This window comes from Eutrigla gurnardus (assembly GCF_963514095.1).
Source record: "Eutrigla gurnardus genome assembly, chromosome: 3".
In the NCBI taxonomy this organism is placed as follows: domain Eukaryota; kingdom Metazoa; phylum Chordata; class Actinopteri; order Perciformes; family Triglidae; genus Eutrigla; species Eutrigla gurnardus.
This window is the reverse complement of record NC_139917.1, coordinates 10,861,175-10,889,120: the sequence shown is the minus strand read 5'-3', so window position 1 is coordinate 10,889,120 and position 27,946 is coordinate 10,861,175. Positions and strand designations below refer to the sequence as shown.

The 27,946-nt window shown below is 46.8% G+C and overlaps 1 protein-coding gene across 3 annotated transcripts in view; it reads left to right on the top strand.

The window, feature by feature from the left end:
- Positions 1 to 27,946, top strand: part of septin9b (septin 9b) — a 92,820-nt gene that overhangs the window by 7,950 nt on the left and 56,924 nt on the right. Inside the window, exon 1 of one of the 3 annotated variants that reach the window (XM_084004682.1) lies at positions 11,397 to 11,511. The exons of 1 other annotated variant lie outside the window; for it this stretch is intronic. In XM_084004682.1, the coding sequence (XP_083860808.1) occupies positions 11,490 to 11,511 (22 nt within the window). In that variant the 5' untranslated portion in view covers positions 11,397 to 11,489. Of the gene's footprint in view, positions 1 to 11,396; positions 11,512 to 26,998; positions 27,069 to 27,946 lie in introns of those variants that run through there. One more of the 3 variants, XM_084004681.1, reaches the window with a different exon arrangement.

Below are 27,946 nucleotides of genomic sequence, written 5' to 3'. Positions count from 1 at the left end.
TACATGACGTTGCGTAATGGCTCAGCAGCTCCACATGAAGGCAGCTCGTGTGTCAGGAGCTCGCCGCGTGTGTGTGTGTGTGTGTGTGCGTGTGTGTGTGTGTGTGTGTGTGTGTGTGTGTGTGTGTGTAGACTGAGTTGTGGATTTAGACATCAGGAGCTTGGCATGCTGATTACAGAGGTCCAAAGCCACAGGGGAACCACAGGAACTCTCTTCTCTTTCTCTCCCCGGCACCATCCCTCCATCAGTTGGGGCTAATTTGCAGAGATGGAGGTGAAAGCAGCGGGCCTCGGGCTAATGTGGCCGCGCTCCGTGCTTCATGAAAATCGCGGAGCGTTGCTCCTCTCATCCGTGCTCCATCGCAGCTCGTCTTTTACTCGCTGCACAGTCGAGCAGTGAGGATCGTAACAGCACAAAGCACAATTAGGTATATTACACACTGTAATGGACGCTCAGCGCTGCTGACGGACTGTTATTGTTCCAGCTTAACTAACGTCATATGGATTTGTGAAGCCACCTTTTTTTTTAAATCATTATTCTTGCTTCACTGTCACTCCAAAAAGTTTTCTTACAGGAACGGTGGATAAAAAATGCTCCCACTGTGACTTCTTCATTATATCTGTGACATCCACACACATACGTACCGTTTGCTACAACGGACTCCTTCTTTCCTGCAAGGGATTGGGAACTTTGAGGATATCCCATTTTAACATATCCTGCTGCCAGCTCCCTCTCACGTCTAATGATTACCTTATGGTGAGGAGGAAATAGCCAGCAGTGTTACCACAGCCATGCTGGGACAGACAGACTGCACTACTAGCACTTTTACAGCCTCTGACAGTCCAAATGACCCGAGAGTGGGTTTTAAATTGTCAGAGAACTGGAAGAGAGGAGCCTACATGACTTATAGGTTAAAGGCATGGGGTTCTCTGTGAACCGGATTCGACTGGACTGAGTGTGTTTCTCCATGTGTGTGTGTGTCATGAGTAACAGGGTCATGTATTGGCTATCGTCAGGACTCGTTTCCGATTCTAGCAGGGGATTGGTTGAGGGCCTCTCAGCGTTGACTGCCAGTTGCTGACTCAACGTCAGTAACGACTTGGGCCGTGGATTTTGTTTTGACTACCGATTTTCATGAGCTGTGAAACGTCTTCAGTGGTTGAGAATTTGTGATAAGCTCTTAGTAATTATAGAGGTCAGTGTTTCTGTGTGGATTTTCACTTTTCAGTGGTATACTCATACCGCTGGAGGACATTTAGGTCTGCCTCATTTGGGATTTTGTTGTATTTTTAGCCATTCTAGTGTCATGGCTTCCATGACTTTTCATCTAGCCCCCCAGCAGGTCTAAATATGACCATATGCCTGCAGAAGTAATGGCTGTCAGATCAGCTTCAGCTTCAGTGCTATTTAGCAAATCTGTTCAATGGTGAAAATAAAGAAATAGACTGTATATAAAACATTATACTGTATATAAGTCATCACCTATTGTTTTATTGACATTATAATGTAATTGCATTGAAGAAGACTTGAAACTAGCAAGTAAGACCATAAACTCATGTTGACAATGTTGACTGAGGAAATAAATCATGTGAGAATAATTTTTTTGCCTTGCCAGAGGAGTCGCCCCCTGCAGGCCATTTGAAAGAATGTAAGTTTAAGGCTTATTACTGTGGAATCACTGTCGCACACTTTTTATTAGAATAATGGACTGACACAGTCTAACGTGCAGACGTGTTGATTTGCATAATACGTTATTCACATGGCCATAGAACAATTATATCCTGAACAGATTTCAGGATCACCAGAGGGATCTTTCAGTAGTTTAGCTGATGAAATGATGCTAAAATCACATACCTCACCAGAGTCTGCTTTGAAGTGGACCCAGACATTCCCAGCTGGCTCGGTTGGGTTGTTTGGTCCACACCAGGGTTCGATTAGCAGCTTTCACACCGGCCCGAATGATCTAACCGAGCAAGTGGACTTTGTTTTAATGGGTTAGGTGTGAAAGCACCCGCAGTCTTCACCAGCCGCGACAGCATGTGGCTATTGTTTTCACCTTGGCCGCTGGCCCGAGCGGTTTCTAGTGTCACTTTATGAACATGTTTAATTTTCCAGTAAAAGTCAAATGAGTGCATGGGAAATCTCAAAAGGAAGTTTCCTGACAAAGATTTACAAATTGAATATAAATTATATGTTTACAATTCTCAGACAATCACTCATACCTTTTATTGAATCCAGGCTCATTTTGTTCACTCAACCAAGCAGAAATGTGAAAATACCACAGCAGTGGACGGGAAGCAGACTAAACAGTCATAGTCTTCATTTTTACATGAGATGCATTATTTTTCAGTGTATTTGAGGCAATGTAAAAAAGGAAGAAAAAAACACATTGTCACTGAGTTTAGATGAAAGAACAACAGAAGCTGTCCTGTCTGTGTGTCTCAGTTAGATTCAGAGGCGTTTGCAGGCACATGTGTCTGCCATCAAGCCAGGCTGGGAAGTCTGATTGGAAAATAGAGATGCAATCACATCATCTTATTCCCAGAATGCTGTAACGATGTGTACTTACTGTCTGACGGTGTCTGAATAACTGCTGGGCTTATACTGGGTGGCACCTTTTGTTTAAGAGGGCGGCTTGTCAAAAACCTCACAGCTGTAGGAAAACACTGAGGAGAATAATCATCATCATCTCTGGTTCCTCCAGATCACTCGGATGATGCCTCTCGGTGTTTAGAAGATGTGCTGTTTGGCAGAGTAGCACTCACAAAAGCAAAAGTGGGATCTTTCCGGAACAAGCGATGGGATCTCTCTGCGTTAACAGAGATGCCTTTCCTCCTGTTTGCACCGGAGCATGGGGTCCACTTTTAAATTTGGCTTGTGCTTGCTGATGAGTGATGTGAAGAGTTGTGTCGTCCCTGTACACGCCCCAGGTTGGATGTGGAGGCTGGAGCAGCAGCCGGGGACACAAACGAGGAGGACGGCGCCCCCCTCTCTCTCTCTCTCCCTCTCACCGTGTATGTGTGTGGGGATGACGGGGACGAGATGGGTGACGCATAGCGCCGCGGTGAGGTCATCAGACTGTGCCTACAAGCTAAAAGCACCACCGCTCTCTTTATCATTCTCCGTCATCTCCTCTGCCGTCACGTTTGGAGAAAGGAGGATTTCCGGGGCTTTGAGGGGAATCATAACATGACTTGATAACGTGCAACATATCGACCTGCTGCTGGTGCGAGTTAATTAGGCACCGAACTACAAATCAATACACCAAAGTATTTTCCCGCATGCCGTGGCGGCCTTTCAGAGTTCAGTTTGAGTAAATTCCTCTCACGTGTGGTTTTCACCCCCAATGCAAGCAGCTTCCACTCCTCTTCCTCATCTCCTTCCTCACCTTCTCTCCTTTCTGCTTCCCCTCCATTTACCTCATTCCCTACTTCCCCCTGCTCGCCCCTCCTCTTCTCCTTTCATCTTTTATCGTCATGCCACTGTTCTTTCTCCTTCATTGTGCATCGCTGCCCCGCAGGCATCCCTTTAGTGTTGGCTGGCACGCTGGTGAGGTTTTTTTTTTTTTCTAGTTGACTGTTATATAACTAAATTTAGCATGTTTGAGTCACGCGTTTGGCCATAGGTCGTGCTCTGAAGTGACGGCTTACATTAATGTGCACCCCAAGGCTCACCATCCACCCGTACTCAATGTGTGATACACAGTTTTTTGTTTGAAGGGGGGGTTGGGTGAGTGGACAAGCACATGTGTACGTCTGTGCCTCATGACCATCTGCGTCGTCAGGGCAGAAACATAGGCTACGCGTTTGGTATATGTGTATGTAAGTCAGAAGGAAAAAGAGGCTGTGTGTGTGTGTTTCTATGTGTTTACAAGGTGTTCTGTCATGCGAGAGGAATCTGCTCAGAAAAACCTTCCGAGTTTGTGTGTGTCTGGTTTTAAGTGGATGTTCAAGTGCACATATGAGTTTGTTTTCTCTCTCTGTGTGTGTGTGTGTGTGTGTTTGCGTGCGTGTGTGAGGGAGGCACCGGCTGTATCTCGCCAGCAGGTTGAGATGATGGAGAGGGCAGGTGATGAAAGGTATGAGTGAGGGAGGCCCTCACAGTCTGTTCTCTCTTGCATCAGTTTGTCTGAATTATGTCCTCTACAAGCTCAAACAACTTCATTTGCTGTAAAACAGCAGTGAAGAGTCTCCTTAAACCAGGAAACACAAGGAAGTCACGCTAACTCATTGGATTAATATGTGGTTGCAAAACCAAAATAGTTCCAAAAGATTTTGATTTGAACTTCTGTTTTTAATTCAAAGCAATATTTCAATAAATAGAAGTGAAATGACTGGTAGTACTTCAGAGTCTACATGGAGGATTGTACCTCCTTAAAAGTAGGTTATGTTAGATTGATAGGAAAAACATTATTGAATGTGTAAAGGTTCCACTAGGGACCATTTCAGAGGGTTCTAACAAGAATCCAACATAAATGGTTATACCTAGAACCATCTGTGAAATGTTCTTCCCAGAACACCCTCTGGAGGTTCTCCGGCTTCCTCCCACAGTCCAAAGACATGCAGGATGGGGATAGGTTCATTGGTGACTCTAATGTCCTGTAGGTGTGAATGTGAGAGTGAATGGTTGTCTGTCTCTACATGTCGGCCCTGTGATAGACTGGTTACCTGTCCAGGGTGTACCCTGCCTTCATCCAATGACAGCTGGGATCGACTCCAGCCCCCCGAGACCCTGAATACAGGATAATCGCTTGATAATGGATGGATGGATGGATGGGTGTTTTGTTATGATGACTTTCACACAGCATATTTCACTTACAAAAAAACTGTCCAAATGTATTTTTTGAATGAGGTCGATTTTTTGGAGCTTTTATATTTTATAACAACGCTGAGGCTCTTTGGTCCGAACCAGATCCACTCTTTCCTTTCTTACCTTTCAGACTAAAAGCCCTAGACATGTACACTGCGTAACTGTTTACCCGAGGGAACTAAAATTCACTCTGAGCATTTTCCGTCCATTATCGAGGACCGATCATCTTGTTCCGGTGGTCTGGAGCCGATCCCACCTTTACACACCAACAGCGACGTAAATAAACGGCACAAAATTCTGAATAATTCAGAGGTGAATTTTGACGCGCCTGACTATTCACATCATTGATTCAACATGAAGTGATGATGACCTGGTATGAAAAGGACTCAATACCTGCTTAAATCCATTATTAAAGAGAGGAGAACTAGGAGAGTTCCACTCTTTGGTTCAGGATCTTAAACTGGGACGCGGCTGCTTCAGAACCTACTTCAGGATGTCTGTCGGACAGTTTGAAGCACTGCTGCAACATCTGGTCCCAAACCTGAAGAAGCAGAGGAGTCATTTTAGAGAGTTGATCAACCCGGAGCAACGGCTTGCCGTATGTCTGAGGCAAGAACAGTTGTTGCTTTTTTTACATTCAACTTAAAGCTATGGTCTACATTCTGAAAATCAGTTGAGCCTCTGAGACGGATTTGAAAAAAGCATCTCGCCCCCCCAACCAAACCCCTCCCCTCAGTGTTCCACGATTTGACGAGGTGGGAGGGGACGAGGCGGGAGGGGACGAGGAGCAGGGGAGACGAGGGGATTGGATGGAGGGGACGAGCCAATGGGAGTCTTCCGGAGCAATGGCTCCCATTGGTCAATTTCTATACGGCTGATAGACTGAATGGATTTTTTTTTATTCCAAATGTAGACCATAGCTTTAAGGTACTCATTAATTTATACACGCCATCATCACACTGCAGCTCATTTGCAATTCCTCTCCAAACATTGTCTTTAAAATCGTGAGACAAAAACAATTAAGTGATCTGCCATGTTGAAGGTTTTGAAAGTGACGTTGTGAACAACATGTCTTTTCATCGGTCCGATTTTTTGTATCGGTAAAGAAAACTTGGAAGAATTGGCCGCGGTTCGGAAAAAAATAAAGCTGCAATATTGCTCAGCTTGCATGACTGGATACAGGTTCCAAAATAATATTAACGTGCAAATGAATGGCATGAACAATATGTGTTTAGTGTGCAAAGGCGTTCAGAGGGATAGGTCCTCATCCGAGTCATCAACACCATCCAAATTTATGTTTAGTGTTTATATGAAAACGTGTGTGTGTGTGTGTGTGTGTGTGTGTGCTGCTGTTGGATTCCACTTTCAATAAATTATACAAAAGTAATGTAAAAGCTGCGTGAGCGCACAAACGTATGGCGTACATACATGTGTTTACGTGCATGTTGGAACAGACACGCATGTAAAGGGTGAGTCAACAAATGCATAAGCACATGTGTGTTTCATGTGTTTTTTCGACTGTGACCCTGTGATTAACTACAAGACTGGAAAATGATCACGAGACAGCAAAAAGAGCCAGCGGCCAAAAGAGACATGTCTCTATTTTTAAAACCACGGCACCAGCATCCAGCTTTCCTTATGGATTCAGCATCCAGAGGCTCATTTCAAATTCCTCTGGTTTTATTATTTATCACCTTGATCAGAATTTAGATCTTGCTCGATGTTTGCCCATGGGTGTACGGATTATTATGTAAAAAAAATACAGCATATAGACGACACACCATGACATGCACATAGACAACTGATCAGACGAGCGGAATACACTCCTAAGTCTTGTTATCTCCCTTAACACTTGAAAATAAAAGAATCTCACACTGATTGCCCCAACAGAAACTTTAAGGTACGTTTACGCCAAATGCATAGCTAATTTTAGTCGCCACTAACCAATAACTGCCATTGCTGCTTTGTTCATGTCGTGAAATCCCAGATAAGCCGGGTAAGCAAACTGCGTCCGAATTCATAGCATCACCCAGAGGTGCTTGGTGAATTTCATTGAGCTGTATTCACTTTGATTAGCAAGGCACACATTGGCTGGTTTACTACAGTGGTATAAACCCCCCCAAAAAAACAATTTTGTTCTGATTTAATAGCAATCTACAGATAAAAGGAGGCCAAAATCACAACAACAACAATTTGTAAAAAGTCTTAAGTCGGCACGCAGGTGGCAGAGTGGTTAGAGCGCATGCCATGTACGCACTTATGCATACACAACAGACCCTGGTTCGAATCCCAGCCAGAGATCCTTTGCTACATGTCACACCTAGGGTGACCAGATCCCAACAAACCAAATGTGGGACAAAGATTATGTTTGTGTGGGACAATGTGGGACACATTACCAATGCTGAGAGGGAGTCTAACATTTTGATATAATGTATATCTAACTGTTAAAAAATGGCGTGTGTGTGTTTTTGTCACTTTGGAGCTGAACTATTGGTGTTTTTAATTCTCTCAAACAAGTCTCTACAGAGGCAGGTGCAAGCACACCTGTAACTATGGACGCCGCTTTTGTGCGACCACAGGACATTTTTTTTGCAATCTCCGAGTCTGGAAAAATGACCGGTGCTAGCTTATTACCATTCTTCTGATCTGTATGACTGAGAGTGCTGCACGGTGTGGTAAACGTTGGTTATTTCCGCTGCTGTTACCTTATCTGTCTGGCAGCAGTCGTCTTTGGGTTTCGGCAGGAATACATCCATGGATCGGGTTTTCTCTTTCTGAGCCACACGTTTCTTGTGAGTGTCGCATATACTGTGTCGCTTGACATCGTATTCCCCGCCATGTGAAACAGAAAAATAACTGGCAAAGTTTGCAGAAAACGAACGTGTGCCCAGTTTGATTGACAGCATCAGCATCAAACAAACAGCCCCGTAATGACAGCCTTCTCTGTTTTCTACGCAGCCATTGGATAAAAGCCAGACGTAAATAAAAAACTACAGCTGCCAATCAAATTGCGGGACATCATCTCAATATGCGGGACTCGGAAAATGTGATGAAAATGCTGTGCAGTCCCGCACAAAGCGGGACATCTGGTCACCCTAGTCACACCCCCCTCTCTCTCCTGTCTTTCCTATCTGTCCACTGCTAATAAAAGGCGTCTATGCCTGAAAAAATCGTAAAAAGAAAAGTCCAAACTCATGTTATGTTAGTTATGTTAGGTCTGTCCGCAAGACAATAAGCAACAACTTTTAAAATGCTTGTTTTCTGATTCGGGTTCGAAGGTAGGCTACGCTAACACTGTATCTGCTCCACAAACACTTAAAATAACGTCATCTAGGCATAAATGCGGCAGCGACATCATTGTTTTTTTCCCAAAACAGTTTGGTTTATACACATAGTTCGGTCTCTGTACTAATGTGAGGTTCTATCGTAGAGCTCTGGGAGACCACAGGCCACTAAAACTTCTTCTTTGTCTCCATTTCTGATGCAGTGACGTCAGGAGGAGAATCTAAACACTGATAGGGTTTCTCTTCAGAGCTATTTCATGTTTCATATGGCATAATATCAACACAAAACCGTTTTGGCTTACACACCAATAATAGTCATTTAAACCAAAGCTTCCAGATTTGAACTAAAATATTTTACGAAACAGTTAATCACGCTACATGATATGATTTATAGGCTTATATAAATCATATTTTTACTCTGATCTGTAGAATGAGTCAAAGAGCCTTACTGAGGCTACGTCTACTCACAGAGCAGTAACACTTGAATATCCCTAATCTGCCTCCTCTGCTCTGCTTCTCCTCACTCCTCTATGTCAGAAAAGGCCCGAGGACTTGACGGGAGTGGGAGCTGTATCGCCCAAGACGCTCCACCCATATTATAAATGTATTCTGATAAATGTGAAATCACGTGAAGATTCTTCCTCTTACAAGCTGGGAAATGTGATAGACACAAACAGAAACCATCATCTGGCCACTCAGCTTGAAGTGTTCCCCATATCGGAGCAGGTCAGATAAGGAGAGGCGTTTGTCATCGCCGCACGTCTGGAGAAACACCCGGTCGTATCTTTGCATTATCCAAGCACCGGCCTCACCCAGGAAACACGTTCTCCGTCTGTGTTTGGATGCGTGATTGCTGCTAAAGCTAGTGTTGTTGTGTGTAAATGTGGAAGACATTAATAAGGATAAGACAAAAAAAGGAAGGATGTTCCTTGTAAGAAAGAGGAAGTGAGCAGTGGTCTCTCCCTGTCACCAAAACAAAGATTTTCTCACAAAGACAGCTCGTTATAGCAAACCAGTCTCACTTCCAACTCGTCAAACACCGATGCTTGGTCAGCGCCCCTCGGCCTATGACCCTCCATCTCATGAAAACACGTATGAGTTGAGTGACATGGGCGCCGTTCTGTTGATGTAATTCCACCCGTTTGCTATGTAGATGAGTCACTGAGTTATTCTGTTGTGCAACCATCCAACATGCTAGGTGCAACAACAGCTTTGGACCTCTGTTTTTCATTCGACCTGTGTCTTGCTCTTTCATTGGCTGCAGCTCCCCGACAGACTCAGATATTTGGCATGCGAGATATCTGGAATGTGTCCGCGATGTATCAGCGAGCCTCTTCGCTTGCGTCTTTGAGCCAGAACAGATTTGTGGCTGGATTTTGTCAGGAAGCGTCGAGGGGATTGGAAAAATGGCGTAGTGTGAACTTCGCAATAGCGTCTCTATAGGACATCACCGGCTTTCAACTAACTCCGATGTAAACCCACCTGCGTTATTATTAGACGCTCAGAGCAACTGACGTTTTATAAAGAGAACTAAGTAATATTTGTATTATTAGCTACTAAACAATATTTTGCAATATTTTGCTTAGTAGCTAAGTGAGTTGCGAGTCACATGACTCGTTTGTCACTTAACCTCAACCACGCTGAAGGTAACTAAGTGGTTTTGTTCCCCTCAACTTAACTTCCTGTGAAGAAGGAAGTTTTAATTTGAAAAGACTTTGCATGTTATGAGTGAAATACTGACATGCCGTCTCTGACGCGTCCTAAACCAACGCTAGAGTTGGTAGTAGAGTTGGACGTGATGAGTTGGTACGTAGAGTTGGACGTGATGAGTTGGTACGTAGAGTTGGACGTGATGAGTTGGCACGTGGAGTTGGACGTGATGAGTTGGTGCGTAGAGTTGGACATGATGACTTGGTACGTGGAGTTGGACGTGATGAGTTGGCGCGTAGAGTTGGACATGATGAGTTGGCACGTGGAGTTGGACGTGATGAGTTGGTACGTAGAGTTGGACGTGATGAGTTGGTACGTGGAGTTGGACATGATGAGTTGGCACGTGGAGTTGGACGTGATGAGTTGGTACGTAGAGTTGGATGTGATGAGTTGGTACGTGGAGTTGGATGTGATGAGTTGGTACGTGGAGTTGGACGTGATGAGTTGGTGCGTAGAGTTGGACGTGATGAGTTGGTACGTGGAGTTGGACGTGATGAGTTGGCGCGTAGAGTTGGACATGATGAGTTGGCACGTGGAGTTGGACGTGATGAGTTGGTACGTAGAGTTGGACGTGATGAGTTGGTACGTGGAGTTGGATGTGATGAGTTGGCGCGTAGAGTTGGACGTGATGAGTTGGCGCGTAGAGTTGAACATGATGACTTGGTACGTGGAGTTGGACGTGATGAGTTGGAAGTGAGAACGTGTCGTGCTGAGTGACCCCTAAATGACATCAGACTGCATGTTGAAGGTCGCAGTCTAAGAACGATCCCAATCCCAATGTCCTCACTCACGGACTCTGAGTGTTCACGCGAAACCCGCGGCAGTTAAATTCTGTCCCACCGTCAAATCAGCGTAAGTGCTGTCTCACACACATTTTGAGCCTTTTATGCTCACTTGCTGTAAGTCCACATTAGTACAGCACATATTTTCTGAGACGACACGACTGGACTGAAGTTTCTCCACAGTTGAGAATCCTCTCCAGTCCAGTCAGAACAAGTCCTCAGTCCTGTTTGGCCGATGACTTAATGTGGGTTTCTGCATCCTGATTAGAGCAGTGATGATGACGGGGTAGGAGTGTGCTGTTGGTATAGTGCAGGATGTCTCGGTGGACTCCTGGAGTTTTTCTCTGTAATAAGTGGACTGAGTTTATTTTCAGATTAGGACCTTTGGTCGGAGGGCTGTGGATCTATTTCAAAGACTCAATAGGCTGCAGCTTCGGTGTCGGGGGAGCGTCTGTGTGTGGGTGTGTGTGTGTGTGTGACTAGCTTCAGTATCAAGGGAATATTAGGAAACATTAGAGAAACGAGGTAAAAAGTGTCAGCTCGTGTGTTTCTGGGATCAAAGGCTGCGACGTGTGTGCGTAGGAGAGAACGAGAGAGAAAGCAAAGAAAAAGCGACTCCATATGATTAGCACATGGCCGCGGACGTCTGCTCCGTTCACTTGTTATCCTGACAGACTGAAGACATTAAAACTTGGAGGAAGTAAGAGCAAGGGAGACAAAAGGGAGGAAAAGGAGGGAGGAGGGGGGAGAGAGAGAGAGAGAGAGAGGGAGGGTTGGAAGAGGGGGACAGTGTGACTAAGTTAGGAGAAAGGGGAAGTCTTCATGAAGAAAAAAGGGGAAGGGAAGGAAGCAGAGGAGAGAAAAGGAGAGGTTACATGTGGCTATTTGAGGTAGCCGTTGAGTTATGGAGCGAGACAGAATAGCTGGTAAGTTGTCACTTTTTCCGACTTATTCGATACTTTAACGCTGAGAGGGACTCTCTCTCACTCTTGTCTTTGTTGGACTGCAGAGGAAGCAGCTTCTTAGCAGTGGCAGCGGTCAGCTAGAAGCCACCCTGCTTGTGTTTCCTTCACCTCCGTCTGTGGTAATGTCAACTTTACCCCTCCGGTGTGTTTCTCATACAGAGATATGTTGCCTGAGCTACAAACTGAGCTTTTCAGACATGTCTCCTCTCATTCCCGTTGAATGGGCAGCCACAGCTAAGCTCATTGTGAACAGCCACGACCTCACGCTGTCAAAGACGACTTCCCAGAACCAGGAAACGTAATCTTCCAGTGCAAAGTGGCTGCTGTACTGTAATTGGCAGCCTCGGGTTCGGATCCCGACTTACGGCTGGCCCACATGCGCAACTCTGCTCCGACCGTAGATGGACGCAGTTAAATCTCCCTGCCGTCATCATGTGATGGCACTTTTAAGCCAAGGAGTCGAGTTGTCAGATTAATTCCGACCGACACAGACGGTTTATTTTGAATTACGGGGAGCGGAGGCAGAGCTCATATGTCAGATTATATGGTTTTGTTTTTGACAGACAGCAGACTCTTTTGAGGAATGTTTAACATGCACCAGAGTCTGTATACTGTCCTGCATCTGTGGCACAACTGTCCTCTGCTATTTTTCTGCAGAGATTCTCCTTGTTTCAATGAATCAGTTACTATTTTTCATTGATTTTAATTGTTTAGCTTTAATGGAGATTCAGTGGAACTTCTGCCGGGGTCCATATGTGTTCAGTCTGTGCTGAGAGGATAAAACTAATCTGGCATCTTACAGTGATTAAGGCTGGACATCAAGCTGAGCGGCACTGTGCAAATTAGCCTTTAATTCGACCGTTAATAAAGTGGCTGAGCTCAGCGAGCCGTGTGATGCATACAGGCACGGTGTGCAGCCGTTTTTATGACCACCTGGTGGCAGTGTTGTCATGTTGTCGTCTTTAGTGCAGCCACCATTGGAAGTTGTGTGAAATGTTCCATGTTGATGATTCATATTTTGCAGACGGAAGGGATTTTGTTTTTGTATGGAGAATTCAGTAAAGGTGGACTCCAGTTTGGGTGAGGAGGGTGTGGCAGAGAGGTTAGGTGGTGGAGCATTATGTCAGGCAACCCCCCCTCTCCGTTAAGGAAGTCCTGCATGGGCTGAGCTACTTCCTTGTTTTCAACCTGTGCTGGTGTAGTTCTGTTTGGACCTGTTGCCTTGACTGTAGCCACCACCATTACCCCACCCACCCCTGATCCCTTCAGAATTTATTGGGGTAAATGAAGTGGCACTTTCATAGGTGCATCAGCAACACCTCCATCGTGACTCGTAATTTCCCTTTTTTCCCCCCGACCCTACTCAGGGATTAAAATAATATCTTTATGTGCCGCGTCGTCTGTATGGTCGCCACATTGACGGCTGCTAATTGGTGACGCACTGCCGTGAATATACAACAAAGGGAAAAGGATCCAGTCTGGAAACAAGAATACTTATGTCATGTTGCTTTATGTTCTGCCAATTAAACAGGAAGAGAATCCCTGTCTTGTCTGTTGAGATGATACTAGGTGCAGTATTCTTGTGGCCTGTTAAGCATCAGACGGACAACAATAAAAGATTCAGCAGTTTGAGTTGAGGACATGTTTATACACACTCTGGGAAATAAGTCAAATCTGTTTTTAACATGAAGGGTCGAGGCCAGGACCCATGCTTTTTGTTCTAATATATAATATTGTGATTCATTATGTATCACTATTTCTATTAAAGGCCAACACTTGACTTGTTTTGGTTCCCTTGTCCTCACCGTCTCGTGCAAAGGGCAGCACGTGATGTTCAGTGTTCCTTTTAAATTGGCCTTTAGTTTAAAGGTACTTTATTGGAACGTGAGCTCTGTATTTGAGGGTTTTTTTGCATGGGAATCCATGATTTTAGAGGTGCTGATGTATCCACCCAGAGCCCTGCAGTAACCTCACCTTAGAACACATGTGCACAGATCCCCACCCACTTCCAAAAACCCACACAAACTCAGAGTTAAAGGAACTGAAGGAAATCAACCAGCTCACCATGTTCCATAAAAAAAGTGTACAGGATATCCTCTATGAGTGAACGCCCCAGTTCTCCCACTCACCCTCCCACTATCTCACCTCATATTGTTCCTCGGATTATTATTTCACGATGATAAGTGAGGGAGACCATGGAAACGGGGAGTTCAGGAAACTGACTGCACCTTCTGTCCGCCTAAGGGAGGATTTCTGACAGGTGAAATTATTCACTGTGATGGAAACACAGGTCAAGCCAAAGGGGTGGCAGAGCAGAAATGCGTCCTCGGTGAAAGCTCGTTCAGGTGATTTGTTTACAAGCTGCTGTATCTGTGGTCAGCAGGTGCAAAGAGGAAATCGGTATGTGTCAAGTGTTTATACTGAGGCGAGCTAACAAAAGCAATTGCTTACTTTTCATGCCACAGGATTCATTTCTGTCCTTAGTTATGATATTATAACCTGTATAAACTTGTGATGAATGCATTTTTGGACCACATTTCACAATTTCATGCAAAATGTGCACATTATCTGACCAGCATTTAACTCACCATATTTAAAGTAACATGTTAAAGCATCACAATACATTATATTAACAATAGTAATATGTATCTAGAAATTCACAATATTAAGTAATTTAGATGGATATTTCTTCACCCTATACATTTCACATTTCACCATTAGCAGAAGAATACATCGATACCATGCACATTAAACTATCTTAGTGATAACGTGTTTATATGGACAGAAGTGTGCACGCTGTGATCTTCACAGTGGTGTCCCGGTTCTTCCTGAAGGGCTGAGGTTCTCCCCAACACCATTTTACTTCTTGTGGCGGGCGGGCGGTTTTAGGTAGACCAGAAAACTGATATAATTAAGGAGCCAACAACGCCACCTTGGGATTTCGCCCAAGGAATGATACTTATACCTCAGACTAAAACAGATATTCAAAGGCACAGAGGTTCGCAATACTTATGAGGCTGGAGACGTGGTTCCATTTAACAATAGTTCATATTTTATTTTACACAAACACCTCAATAATAAAAAGGCCAAAAACACAACAAACACAATTATGAAGGGGGGGGGGGAAACGGCCGACGCTGAGGCTTACCAGTGGAAGGATGGGTCACCAGGAGTGAGGTATCCGAGGGAGAGAGACGCCCCAAGCACACGTGCACACACACCTCCACACTCGCACACACACACGCACGTGGAGGATCACACCAGGGGTCAACACAGCACACAACGAGGGGACACCACCACCTACGCGCACCAACCACCACCTTGAGGCTCTCAGCTTCTGCACGGGAAAAGAACAGACGTGACAATTAGTGGGACATCACTCACAAATAAACAAATAGACTGGATAACACTGGCCGACATGCGGCAAAGGATTAAGGTATGATTACTGTACGAACACAAACAAAACAGATTCTTGGTAGGTCTAAGCAGCCAGGGATGACAAATAATAAGAAATTAACAAAGCAAAAATGGAATAAGGAAAATAAACAGAATCAACTTCAAAAGAAACAATGGCAGTAACCAGTTAGCAATTAAGCAATCAAAAAATGACAAGTTAAGCCCCACTGATCGCACCCACAATACTAAAAATGACACTAAAATGATTGGAGACGGTCAACAGCCACCATGAGCAAAAACAATGGTAACGTTTAGGCAAAAACACAGGTAGGCAAAGCAGCAGCGTAGGGATAGTTCGGACAGATGTAGCCGCTACGTCGCTAGCTGCCGAATACTGGCACTGAGAGATGCACCGGCACGCAGTCCCGATCCGGCCGTGCCTATGAGCTCGGGGAGGGGAGCAGACAAGTGTCTGGAGCTTAGCCTGTCAGATGAGCCAATTCCTAAAATGAAACGCAGCCTATTAGTTTCAACACCGCACCTGAGTTGGCGGCGCACGGCATAAAAACGACCTACCAGCATTGATTGAGAATAGCGGCAGGTCTGAGGAAGGGAGGAGGGTCCACGACAGGCATCTAAAAGAACCATACAGCTAGTTCAGATATGCTAACAGAGATTGCTGCCGGCACAACTTGTACGGCCACCGCTAACATACCTGCTGCAGCGGACATCGGACGCAACGGAGATGACGTGTGGTTTCAGCGACTAGAGGGGAGCCTATAGGACCCCTGCCTGTCTTTATAGATTGCCAGCCTACAATGATTGGCTGTCAATCACCGGGCCAACGTACGGGATCACCGACACTGGAGCAGAATAAACTGCAGCCCCATTCTGCTACAATCTACCCCCCCAATTTGCATCGTCGACCCGGCGATGAACCAATCAAGACCTTACCTAAGCTGGGTCCACGGCCTAAATAAGACAGAAACTGCATTACACACAGGACCAGAAGAGTTTGCAGCCCCATGTGCTACTTCCCCCACAGGCCGGGGAAGATGGTAGACGTTGGAATGCTGGCCAGCAGTTGACCGTGCCGTCCTTCGTACTGCTGTTTCGCTGGTGTCAAAATAACTGGTTGGTAGAACAGCTGACGAAGCCGAGGGTTGGCGCTGCATCACAGTAGTGGGAGCCACTGAAGGGCCTGGTGCAATGGGAGTCACTTCAGATGGTGAGGGCAGCAACCGAGGGGTGGTCTGGGTCACTGCGATTGGTCTGGTAGGAGTCCCAGTAGGGACGGTTGGAGGAACGTCATGCCAGAGGACCAACACATCACCGTCACTTGATGCGGAATCCTCTGGTGGTGGCTCGTTGACGGGGAGTGGGTTACTGGTGAAGACACCACCCGGGGAGTGCTTTCTGACCATGGCTTTCAACAAGGCACGATTGACTCGCCTGATTTTGGACCGGTCGTCTACAGGGGCGATGGTATATACTGATCCACCCTCTTGAGGCGCTTTCAGGACTTGGTATGTTACAGAGCTCCAAAGATCTTGGATTTTATGACGCCCTCGGGCACTGAAATCACGCAGCAATACCAACTGGCCCTCCTTCAGTGGTGCATCGTGAACACGCTGATCATAGTTCTTCTTTCGGCGCTCTGCAGCCGTCTTCAACCGTTCCCTAGCCCCTTCAAAGGCCATCTGTAGTCGGGTCTGGTGCTCCTGAATCCACTCATGAATATTCCCACCAGCAGGCTCCTGAACTCTACCCAGCAGAAAATCGACTGGTAGCCTGGGTTCCTGGCCGAACATCAAAAAGAAGGGTGACTCACCGGTAGCCTGATGGGGAGTGGTGTTATAACAGTAGAGGACCTGTGGTAAGCAGGAACTCCAGTCTCTCTTCCGAGACACGGGTAGCGTGCGCAACAAGTTGTGGAGGGTTCTATTGAAACGCTCACACTGGCCATTGCCGGCTGGATGGTACAGGGTTGTGCGAGATTTCTCAATGTTGTACAGGCCGCAAAGCTGCTGGATGAGAGCACTCTCGAAATTCCGACCCTGGTCTGAGTGTATGCGAGCTGGAACACCAAACTTATAAAACCACTCCACTACCAAAACCTGTGCCACAGTAGAGGCACATTGATTACGTGTGGGAACTGCCAGTGTGTACTTGCTGAAGACATCCGTCATCACCAAGACGTTTTCCTGTCCGGTACTGGCAGGTTCCAACATGGTATAATCAATGGCTAGGATTTCATTGGGTCGGGAAGCCATCAAATGCCCCATAAAGCTACGAGCAGCGGGTTGAACATCCTTGGCCACTTGGCACCTCTCACAAGCCTGGCACCACTGTGCCACCTCCGAGGACATCCCTGGCCAGTAGCACCGTGGGCGCAGTAGCTCCATCGTTCTCTCTCCCCCTTGATGGCCATGTTCCTGGTGAACCCGAGTCAACACTTCCTCCTTCAAGGCAGCCGGCAACAGCAGCTGAAGCACTGGCTCGGCACCATCGGGACGGAAAACCTGGCGATAGAGGATTCCATTCCTCTCAACCAGGCGGTCCCACTGCCGGAGTAGCGCCAGTACAGGACGCGAAACAAGTTTCCGCTCCTCCTGGTTGGGCCGCTGCTTCCGCCTCAAAAACACCAACACTTGCTGGATAACGGGATCTGTCTGCTGGAGGGTAGCCATGTCAGCAGCTGAATGATGGGGCAGGACTGTGATGGCAGTTTGAGTTGCTTCAGTCCTTCCTAACTGCAAAGCTTGCTGTAATGGCTTAGGAAGTGACGTGCCAGGGACCATGGCTTCCATCTCTTGCACCCCGGATGGATACTGACGGGAAAGAGCATCAGCGTTCTGGTTGCTCCTTCCTGATCGGTACTTCAGCTCAAAGTCAAAGGATGCGAGTTGGGCTGCCCACCGTTGCTCAGTAGCACCGAGTTTAGCTGTTGACAGATGGCTGAGTGGGTTATTATCGGTATAGACCACACACTTATTGCCAAGCAGGTACTCCCTGAATTTCTCCGTCATGGCCCACTTGAGTGCCAGGAACTCCAACTTCATGGAACTATAGTTCTGCATATTGCGCTCAGTGGGCCTCAGACCGCGGCTGGCATAAGCGATAGGCCGGACCTTGCCTCCTTGCTCCTGGGAAAGCACCGCCCCAAGGCCACCGTAACTTGCATCCACCTCCAGAACAAAGGGGCGTGAGAAGTCCGCGTAAGCGAGTACTGGTGCAGTGGTTAGCTTGGTCTTTAGTGTCTCAAAACTGCTACGGCACTCCTCCGTCCAGTCCCCAATAGCACCCCGCGCTGCCTTTGTCCTGGATCTGGTGCCTCCTAGCTCTGCCACCAGCCTATGTAGAGGGGCCGCCAACTTGGCAAAGCCCTCCACAAACCGACGATAGTAGCTGGCGAACCCCAGGAAAGACCGCAGCTCAGAGATGGTAGTGGGAGGTCGCCACTTGGCTACCACTTCTATCTTACTTGGGTCGGTGGAAACCCCCTTGTCCGAGATCACGTGGCCCAAGTAGCGCACCTCTCGCTGGAAAAACGCACATTTGGTGAGCTTTGCCTTCAGATTTTCCCGTTGTAGCCGACCCAGCACCACCTCCAGCCTCTCAAGATGTTGCTCTACTGTGGAGGAGAAAATAACAATGTCATCTAGGTAAAGAAGCAAGGATTGGCACTGTTGGTCACCGAATATTCTCTGCATCAGTCTCTGGAATGTGCTGGGGGCGTTACAGAGCCCAAAGGGCATGCGGTTCCACTCAAATAATCCAAACGGAGTGCAGAAGGCAGTCTTGGCACGATCTTCCTCTGTTACCGGGACCTGGTTATATCCACTGGCCAGGTCCATAGTGGAAAACCAGCGAGCGCCTGTCAGTGCATCCAGGGATTCCTCGATACGGGGCAGAGGGAATGCATCTTTCCGTGTCTTGTGGTTCAGTTGTCGATAGTCTACACACATGCGCAGACTGCCGTCCTTCTTTTTGACCAGCACAATGGGGGAAGCGTAGGGGCTGCTGCTCTCTCGGATTACCTGTGCCTCTAGCAGTTGGTTGATGTGTTCTTTGACAACCTCGTACTCGGACGGGGGTATACGCCTATAGCGCTGCCGCACAGGGACCTGGTCTAGGAGAGGGATATCATGGGCCATTAGGTTAGTGCACCCCAAATCCCCATCATGAGCTGAAAAAACTGAGTGATACTTCCTAAGAAGGGACTTCACCGGGCCCTGCTCATCGGCAGGCAATGGGGACAGATCAATGGCCTCTATCTGACCCTGCATGGCATGAACCACTGATTGGGACCTCACAGTGGCTATGCCAGATGGTACCTCAGTGACTCCTGTGGGAAGGCTCACAACATTAACCCCATCCAACGTACCTACAATGGTGCGGGGGTAAAGCAACACATCGGTTGAACCAACATTGACAATTGGGATGTAGGCCGTGCCCCGTAGCACCTGAACTAAAGCTGGGGAAGCAAGCAGTCCTGCAGGTAAGCCAGAGTGTAGGGGCTCAAACAGCACTGTGGTACCGGAATACTGTTCGGAGCATGTGGCCTCCACTATCTTCATTACACCGCCTGGGATGCGACAAACCTTCCTGCCTCTGACTTTTACCCTACCCGCAGCTTCCTGAGGGGCCTGCACACTAGCGTGGTGACACTTCTGCAACGCCTGCACAACTAATTCTGGGGCCTCAAATACAGAAGGAGAATCAAACAAGGCAAAGCCATGCTGCCCAAAGAGGTCACGATAGCACCTGCGGATGACATTCATTCCCAAAACACCAGGGACCTGCACTGACAAACCCCCAGGGGGGTCCTTAACCACCAAAACCCCACACCGTGGCATTAACTTACCACAGAGCTCAACATCTAGTTCTAGGTAGCCAATATAGGGAATAGTTAGACCATTGGCCGCTCTTAGCTCCAACCAATGACAAGATTGGAGTCGCTCTCGACCCCATGGCTCAAAATGCTGGAGGAAAAGGCTCTCCGTGACCGTAGATACCATGGACCCAGTATCCACTAAACAGGGCACCTTAACTCCACCCATGCTCACATCTAGATGAGGGCACGATGCCATCAGTTTTGATGTATCCCCCAAAACACTTGAAACAACCCCGGAGCCAGTGGTTACCCCAACCGAACTGTGGCCCTGCAGTTCGGTGGGCGCTAGTTTTCCGAGAGATGAGACGGCCGAGTAGACAATGGAGCACGCAACATGGGCTGGGCACGAGGGGGAGCACGTACCCCATCACACTCACTAGCATAGTGGCCAGGCTGCTGGCAGCGTCTACATATTATTGGGCCATTCCGAGGGGAACGACTGCGCTGATGAGAGCTCTGCAACAGGGACATGCTGCGAGTAAGCTGATTTAACTGCTCTTGCTGACATTTCAACAACTCCCTCATCTCACTCATCTCAGACGCTTGGGGGGAGTTAGCTGTCCCCTGATGACCACTCTGGACCACATACTGTATACCTAAGGCTGTGGGGACGGATTGACTTCGGCCCCTCGCACCACCTGGCAACCCCTCACGTTCCCACCTGATCGCCTCTCCCCTGACCTCAAGTAAGGTGGCAGTGGGCTGCCTGCGCACAAGCTGCTTCAGCTCGCGACGAAGGGCTCCATCAATAACGTGCTCAACAAACTGGTCCCGTAGCAAAACTTCAGCATTAGGCATATCACTCGGTGCACGCTGTTTCACCACCTCCATGAGCCCGAGCAAAGCGTGGGAAAACTCTTGCAGAGTCTCGCCTTCTTGCTGCCTTCGGGAGAAAAAGGCCTGCTGTAAGGCTACGTAGGACTCTGAACACCCATACAACTCCCTCAACACAGCAATGATCTTAGTTGGATCCCCCCGTTCAGCACTAGGGCGATACTCTATCTCTTCACGAGCTTCCCCTTGTAGGTGATCAAACAAAAAGAATGCCTGGTCAGGTGTAGATAAATGCCGTACCCTCATGCAAGCTTGTGCCTCCTCAATCCACTCCGTCAAACTGGTGCCTGCTCGTCCACTAAACATGGGGCATTTCCTGTCTCTGGGTACAAAAACTAGTCTGTCGGTTACATGGGCACTAGCAGCCGAAGGCGCAGTAGGCAGCACAGAAATAGAAGGCGCTGCACTAGGGCCAGGTAGGGCCACATCCTGCTCCTGGCACAACCTCTCATTATCTGCTCGCAACTGGGCAACTAGATCCCTCAGTTCCTGCAACTCTTCCCCCATACTACAGCCGTATAGGTTTAAATGACACGCTGCAACACAGTACCCCAAAACACGAGACCCCACCAAGGTTCACCACTAGCTGCTGCTTTGCCTCCAAATACAAAAAAACAAAACACCAAACGTCCCTTTAAACTCACTTTTGTCAAGGGAAAAACAAACACCAAAAATGGAACACACGTTTCTGCCTTCAAAAGTAAATCCTGTCAACAACGCCAAATGTGGCGGGCGGGCGGTTTTAGGTAGACCAGAAAACTGATATAATTAAGGAGCCAACAACGCCACCTTGGGATTTCGCCCAAGGAATGATACTTATACCTCAGACTAAAACAGATATTCAAAGGCACAGAGGTTCGCAATACTTATGAGGCTGGAGACGTGGTTCCATTTAACAATAGTTCTTTTATTTTACACAAACACCTCAATAATAAAAAGGCCAAAAACACAACAAACACAATTATGAAGGGGGGGGGGGAAACGGCCGACGCTGAGGCTTACCAGTGGAAGGATGGGTCACCAGGAGTGAGGTATCCGAGGGAGAGAGACGCCCCAAGCACACGTGCACACACACCTCCACACTCGCACACACACACGCACGTGGAGGATCACACCAGGGGTCAACACAGCACACAACGAGGGGACACCACCACCTACGCGCACCAACCACCACCTTGAGGCTCTCAGCTTCTGCACGGGAAAAGAACAGACGTGACAATTAGTGGGACATCACTCACAAATAAACAAAAAGACTGGATAACACTGGCCGACATGCGGCAAAGGATTAAGGTATGATTACTGTACGAACACAAACAAAACAGATTCTTGGTAGGTCTAAGCAGCCAGGGATGACAAATAATAAGAAATTAACAAAGCAAAAATGGAATAAGGAAAATAAACAGAATCAACTTCAAAAGAAACAATGGCAGTAACCAGTTAGCAATTAAGCAATCAAAAAATGACAAGTTAAGCCCCACTGATCGCACCCACAATACTAAAAATGACACTAAAATGATTGGAGACGGTCAACAGCCACCATGAGCAAAAACAATGGTAACGTTTAGGCAAAAACACAGGTAGGCAAAGCAGCAGCGTAGGGATAGTTCGGACAGATGTAGCCGCTACGTCGCTAGCTGCCGAATACTGGCACTGAGAGATGCACCGGCACGCAGTCCCGATCCGGCCGTGCCTATGAGCTCGGGGAGGGGAGCAGACAAGTGTCTGGAGCTTAGCCTGTCAGATGAGCCAATTCCTAAAATGAAACGCAGCCTATTAGTTTCAACACCGCACCTGAGTTGGCGGCGCACGGCATAAAAACGACCTACCAGCATTGATCGAGAATAGCGGCAGGTCTGAGGAAGGGAGGAGGGTCCACGACAGGCATCTAAAAGAACCATACAGCTAGTTCAGATATGCTAACAGAGATTGCTGCCGGCACAACTTGTACGGCCACCGCTAACATACCTGCTGCAGCGGACATCGGACGCAACGGAGATGACGTGTGGTTTCAGCGACTAGAGGGGAGCCTATAGGACCCCTGCCTGTCTTTATAGATTGCCAGCCTACAATGATTGGCTGTCAATCACCGGGCCAACGTACGGGATCACCGACACTGGAGCAGAATAAACTGCAGCCCCATTCTGCTACATTCTGAAGAACCCTTTTTGAAGAAAAGGTTTTTCAAGGGTTTATAGTTAGAAAATGGGTTCCATTAGTAACACTTTTCATCCAAAGATTGTTAAAAGTGTGGGAGTCATAAAGGGAATTCCCACAATACAGAAACAGGATTGTTGTGGGTTGGACTGCACCACATCAACCTATGCCCTCTAGGAGCCTCACAAGGAACCCTGGTTGGGTTCTCGATTAACTTCAGAGTATAAAATGTTTCTCATTAGAACCCCCTGGGTGGGTTTTTGTTTGCACCCTAAGAAGGTGGAGATATTCTGGATAATACCTCTTAGGGTGTTCTGGGTGGAGCCTTTCACAGAAGGTTCCAGGTAGGTCAAAATCCTCCTAAAGGGTTCGAACCAAAAAGGGCTCTCCTATGGGCCCAAGCTAAAGAACCCAATATGGTTCCAGTTAGCACCTTTATTTCAGAAGTAAAGACGGACTTTGGTGACGGTGGTTGATTGCAGCAGGATATCAGGCTCACAGAGCCGCGATACAAATGACATTTGGGTTCACTACAATTCCCTGCACAGCAAGCGACATCCAAGTCTAAAAACCACAGCGGCCATATTGCTGCCAGCATAAGTTGTCCACACAGCTATTCGGCCAATTTAAAACGCTTACTATGAAAGAGACAAGGATTATAGGTTTTCCAAAGAACTGTCATATTAATAAAAGCCGTGTATGTGAGTAGTGGCATAGATTGAAGTGAGTTTAAGCAAGGCCTTATGTGCTCCTCTCAATGAACTACCCCTCCACCTCCCTCAGTTGCACTTCTCTCTCTCTCAAACTATCTATTGCTTGTGTTTTCCCTTTATTCTTTCTTTGTATTTTCTTGCAGCGGTTTCACTACCCCATTTAATTGCACGATATTTCTGCTGTGACAGCGTGTTTTTTAGGCTCTGCTTCAATAAGTGAGTTTATTCCACACACATTGAAGTGTAATTTGGCATCCTTCCTGGATATGTAGGTCAAAATGATCATCTATAAAAGGTGTCACTTCAATAAACACTGAAACCACGCACATGAGCGCATCGGGGCAAACAAGTAAGTGACTCAAATAAAGAGGTCGGTTTTGAGCAACTTCCTGCCAATAAATGTCTGTGGTTGTGCTGAATTCCTGTTTGTCTTCAACTGACCAAGCAACAAAGCCTAGAATGTGAGGTACATAGTAATGTCTCCTTTATAAACTTAATGTACAAAAACCCCAAAGGAATTTACTTACTGGCACACACATTTGTGACACATTATTATTGCTTTGTTTCAAGCCCACACATCATTTTCTTCATGTTAGGGGTATATACAACATATTTAGGGATTCTTTTTACAGTGAAGCATTTAACATGCTACGATGTGACTAACTAACCCCTCAGATGAATCGGCTGAAAACATGAAATTACTTGGGGGAACAACGCTGTGTGTCTTTGTTAGTAGATCACACACTTTCACACCCCAAAACTGTTACTATTAATAAGTTACAAAACAAGCACAACTCCCTCGGCAACAGATGATATGCGGCTGAATGGCTTTAGTTAAGCAGATTTATCCCACTATGCGCAAAGGCCTCTGTGTTTACGGTGCTATTTCAGGGGCACCGAGACACACAAACGCACCCGCGTCCGCACTCGCAGTCAAGTAACCACATGTGCACATCGACGCATATTCATGTAACGTTACTCACACACACACACACAAACATATACTTCTCCAGATGTTGTTTTGGAGCGTTCCCTCGTTCTGTCGCTCAGCTTTTCCTCACAGCCCAGAGTGTGTATCCATGTTTAGATAAATACACAGGGAGAGGCAGGCGAGGTGTGCGTTTCACACACGGTGTGTTTTGGTTTAATTGAGTTCTGCAGAGGCTTGTGGCATATGGTTTACAGTACAGCGCACTCGGGCCTGCATGAACACAGAGAGGCCACACACTTAACTTGTGTATATATATATATATATATATATATATATATATGTGTGTGTGTGTGTGTGTGTGTGTGTGTGTGTGTGTGTGTGTGTATGTATATATAATATACAAAGCTATGTGTCCAACCCGTCACATACGCATCAATTTCTAAAGCCCTGGGAAGCCCACAGTCACAGTCAAAAAAGCGGTTAACATTGTGAATTCAAACAAAAACATATAGTTTAGGAAAAGAAATCATGGTTGGTCTTGAAATAGCTACGTAAACTAAAACGTAAACAAGTAACATAAGTATGGAAAACAGTTCACAAACATCACTAAAGTAACATCAAAATAACTTAACAACAATCTCCTGGTTGAAAGTTTGACTCCCCCTCCTCCCCCTCCCACCCAGCATGTGTGGGGTTTTTATACTACATCCTCAACACACCCGGAGTATTTTCTCCAAGCGTCTAATAATGACCCGGATGGGTTTAACGTTGCAGTTAAAAGCCCGGTGCTAAAGGGTGCCTTGTGTGTCCATTTTTGACGTCCCGAGAAAGAGGAAGGGCTGACACAGAATTTGAAAGTACATGAATGCCCACGCAGAGCTGTCAGGGTGTGGTGCATATTATGAGCACTAAAAGTCAAAGCTTAATTGCAAAACACTGGACAACAAGCGTCTCAGGGGACAGATGGTCCCCCCAGTAAAGGTCCCTGCTTGTTGGAATCAGGTGTACGCACCACTGTGTGTGCCATACTCTGTTTTTTATCATAAGACACCTTTGCAGCAGTTGTATGAAACAACCAGACTGCACCGTAAACACACAGTGTTATTCTGCATCGACCTCTCAGGTGTTAGGGTTAGGGGCTACTGGGTGGGCTTGGCATTGTATGCCCCCTTTTAGAATCCTGAATGCTTATTGGCTGTAAAAGTGCCGGACACTGGTGCTGTGTGCGATCAGGGGATTTGTGACATCTGATGCGTGACAGCATCCCTCGGCTATCTGGAAGTGGAAACTCCAGCTTCCTGCAGCCCTGGCACGAGTTTTAGGTTTCCTATGAGGGCTGATTGTGGACCCGCTTCCATTCACTCTGGTGACCTCAACCGTGAGTGTGGGAATGTTGAAACTGACCCAGAATCAGGGACAATTTCTCACAAAATCTCATTCACAGGCACGCCTGGCTCCAAACAGGAAGCTGTGAAGAGCCGCTCACTCATGACCAATCAGCAATTAGAGCGATAGCATCACTATTTGTTCCTGTGGATAAGATTCATGGATAAGAAATACTGTAGCGCGGAGTCCCACAGGGAGACAGTGGATGCGGTTAAGTGAATGCAAGGCCAACTTTGATATTTCATCACCTTTATCAACACACACACACACACACACACACACACACACACACACACACACACACACACACACACACACACACACACACACACACACACAAAAGACCAGTTTTAAATTGGCCCCAGCAGCTTCAAGGACAAGAAGTGTAACTGTACCCACCACATCAAACGCTGACTTGTCGTCGGGGTCCCTCCCACACGGCTCCATAGACTGGTCAGTCCACCAAGCTCAAATTCCTGTGTTCTTCCTAATACGGAGTCACAGAGGGCGCGTCGGTGCACGCATCACCCTCCTGATTGCCCAGAGGCACCATCATATATACATCCCTAATGTCAAATTTCTCCAGGGAAGTCTCTCAGGTTCTTCTGGTGCAGGTCCTACAGAAGCACGTGTAACATGTCAGTCAGTCTGTAGAGGTCATGTGCTCTAAACTCAAACCTCAAACTCGCGCCTGAAGCCTAGTCCAACTTGCCTTGAGGTGCCGTTTGAAGAGCTACAGTCGTATCAGAGGATCCCGGCTGATTGCAGGTTAACTTGGTTAAAGCGACTGTGTGAGCTGCTCAGAGGCCGGATGAGGAAATCCAACCAGAGTGCCACTTTGGTCGAAAAAAGGTGGAATGACGGGGTCTGTTGTCTGCGTGAATGCTTGCGCGTGCATGCATGTGAGTGTGTGTGTGGGGGGCAGGGGAAACACACACACACACACACAGGACACGAGGGAGAAGGGGGGAGTATGTTTCTAGCTGCAGGGAGGGGAGGAGTAGGGAGGAGGCTCGCCTTTTCGCACTCTCTGAAGTCTGTATGCAGTGATATATAGAAGTTAGTGGCAAGTCAGAGAAAATAGGTTGCTCCGTCTTTTTTGGAATTTCTTCCGAATTTACAGGAAGCCACTTGAAAAGTTTTTTTATGAAAATGTCTGATTCTGGAGTCAATCCACACTTGGAGGGAATTATTTCAGATTTTGAAGGTTTGTAATTTGTTTTCTGCTTTTCTTTCACCTCTGATGTCCGTGTTTGGAGTTTACAGTGAGAAGCATTATGTTGTTCAGCGTTTGTGAATGTTGTTAATAACGAAAGTTATCTTTCCACGTTGTGTGCGTGCATTTTGCTTGTGTAGCACTGCACATGTGTGCGTCTCTGCTTGTTACTGTTAAAAACAGGGTGGTGAGCATACGCTCGCCAAGTCCCTCCAGCTTATAGTCTGTTATTGATTATACCCAAGTTACGTCAATAATAGAAACAAACAGCACTGACACCACAGTATTCCAGCACCGGAAAGCCTTCAGCTGAAAGCAGTGGAAACCTCAGCACTAAGAGCTAACATCTGTCTAACCTCCTCATATAACATTCACAACTGTGGCTCTCCTTTTGTTTGTTATGCCGGTGTGGAGCTGGCATTAATTCCCTTTGTCCTCATCTTCCTCTTCCATTCTGTCTGTCTTCCTTCCCCACTTCTTTCCTGTTCCTGCTCCGGTTAGACCGCGTCCCTCCAGCTGGTCTTTGTGCCTGATGCTCACTGTGAGACGTCAAGAAGCATAAATCATCCTCAGTATCCCCGTCATTGGAAGTATTCTCAGCCCTTTAAACCATATGTCTAGCAGGGTTTGACCAGTTCAGGTAGCACAGCGTTTGTCCATTGACAAGGATTTATTTAGTAATCCGTTGCTCATTCAGTGACTTCATCTGTCTAGTCTGACTGTCTTGTAAAGTTTGGAAAAGGTGAATGAAATCTGTTTTGGTTTTTAAATGCTTCAAAACTGAATTGAAGTATCAAAATACTTGGCATATCGAGGTGTGCTTGCTTGTGCTTGTTTTGTTTGTGACTGTACTCGTTCATCTAATTGTG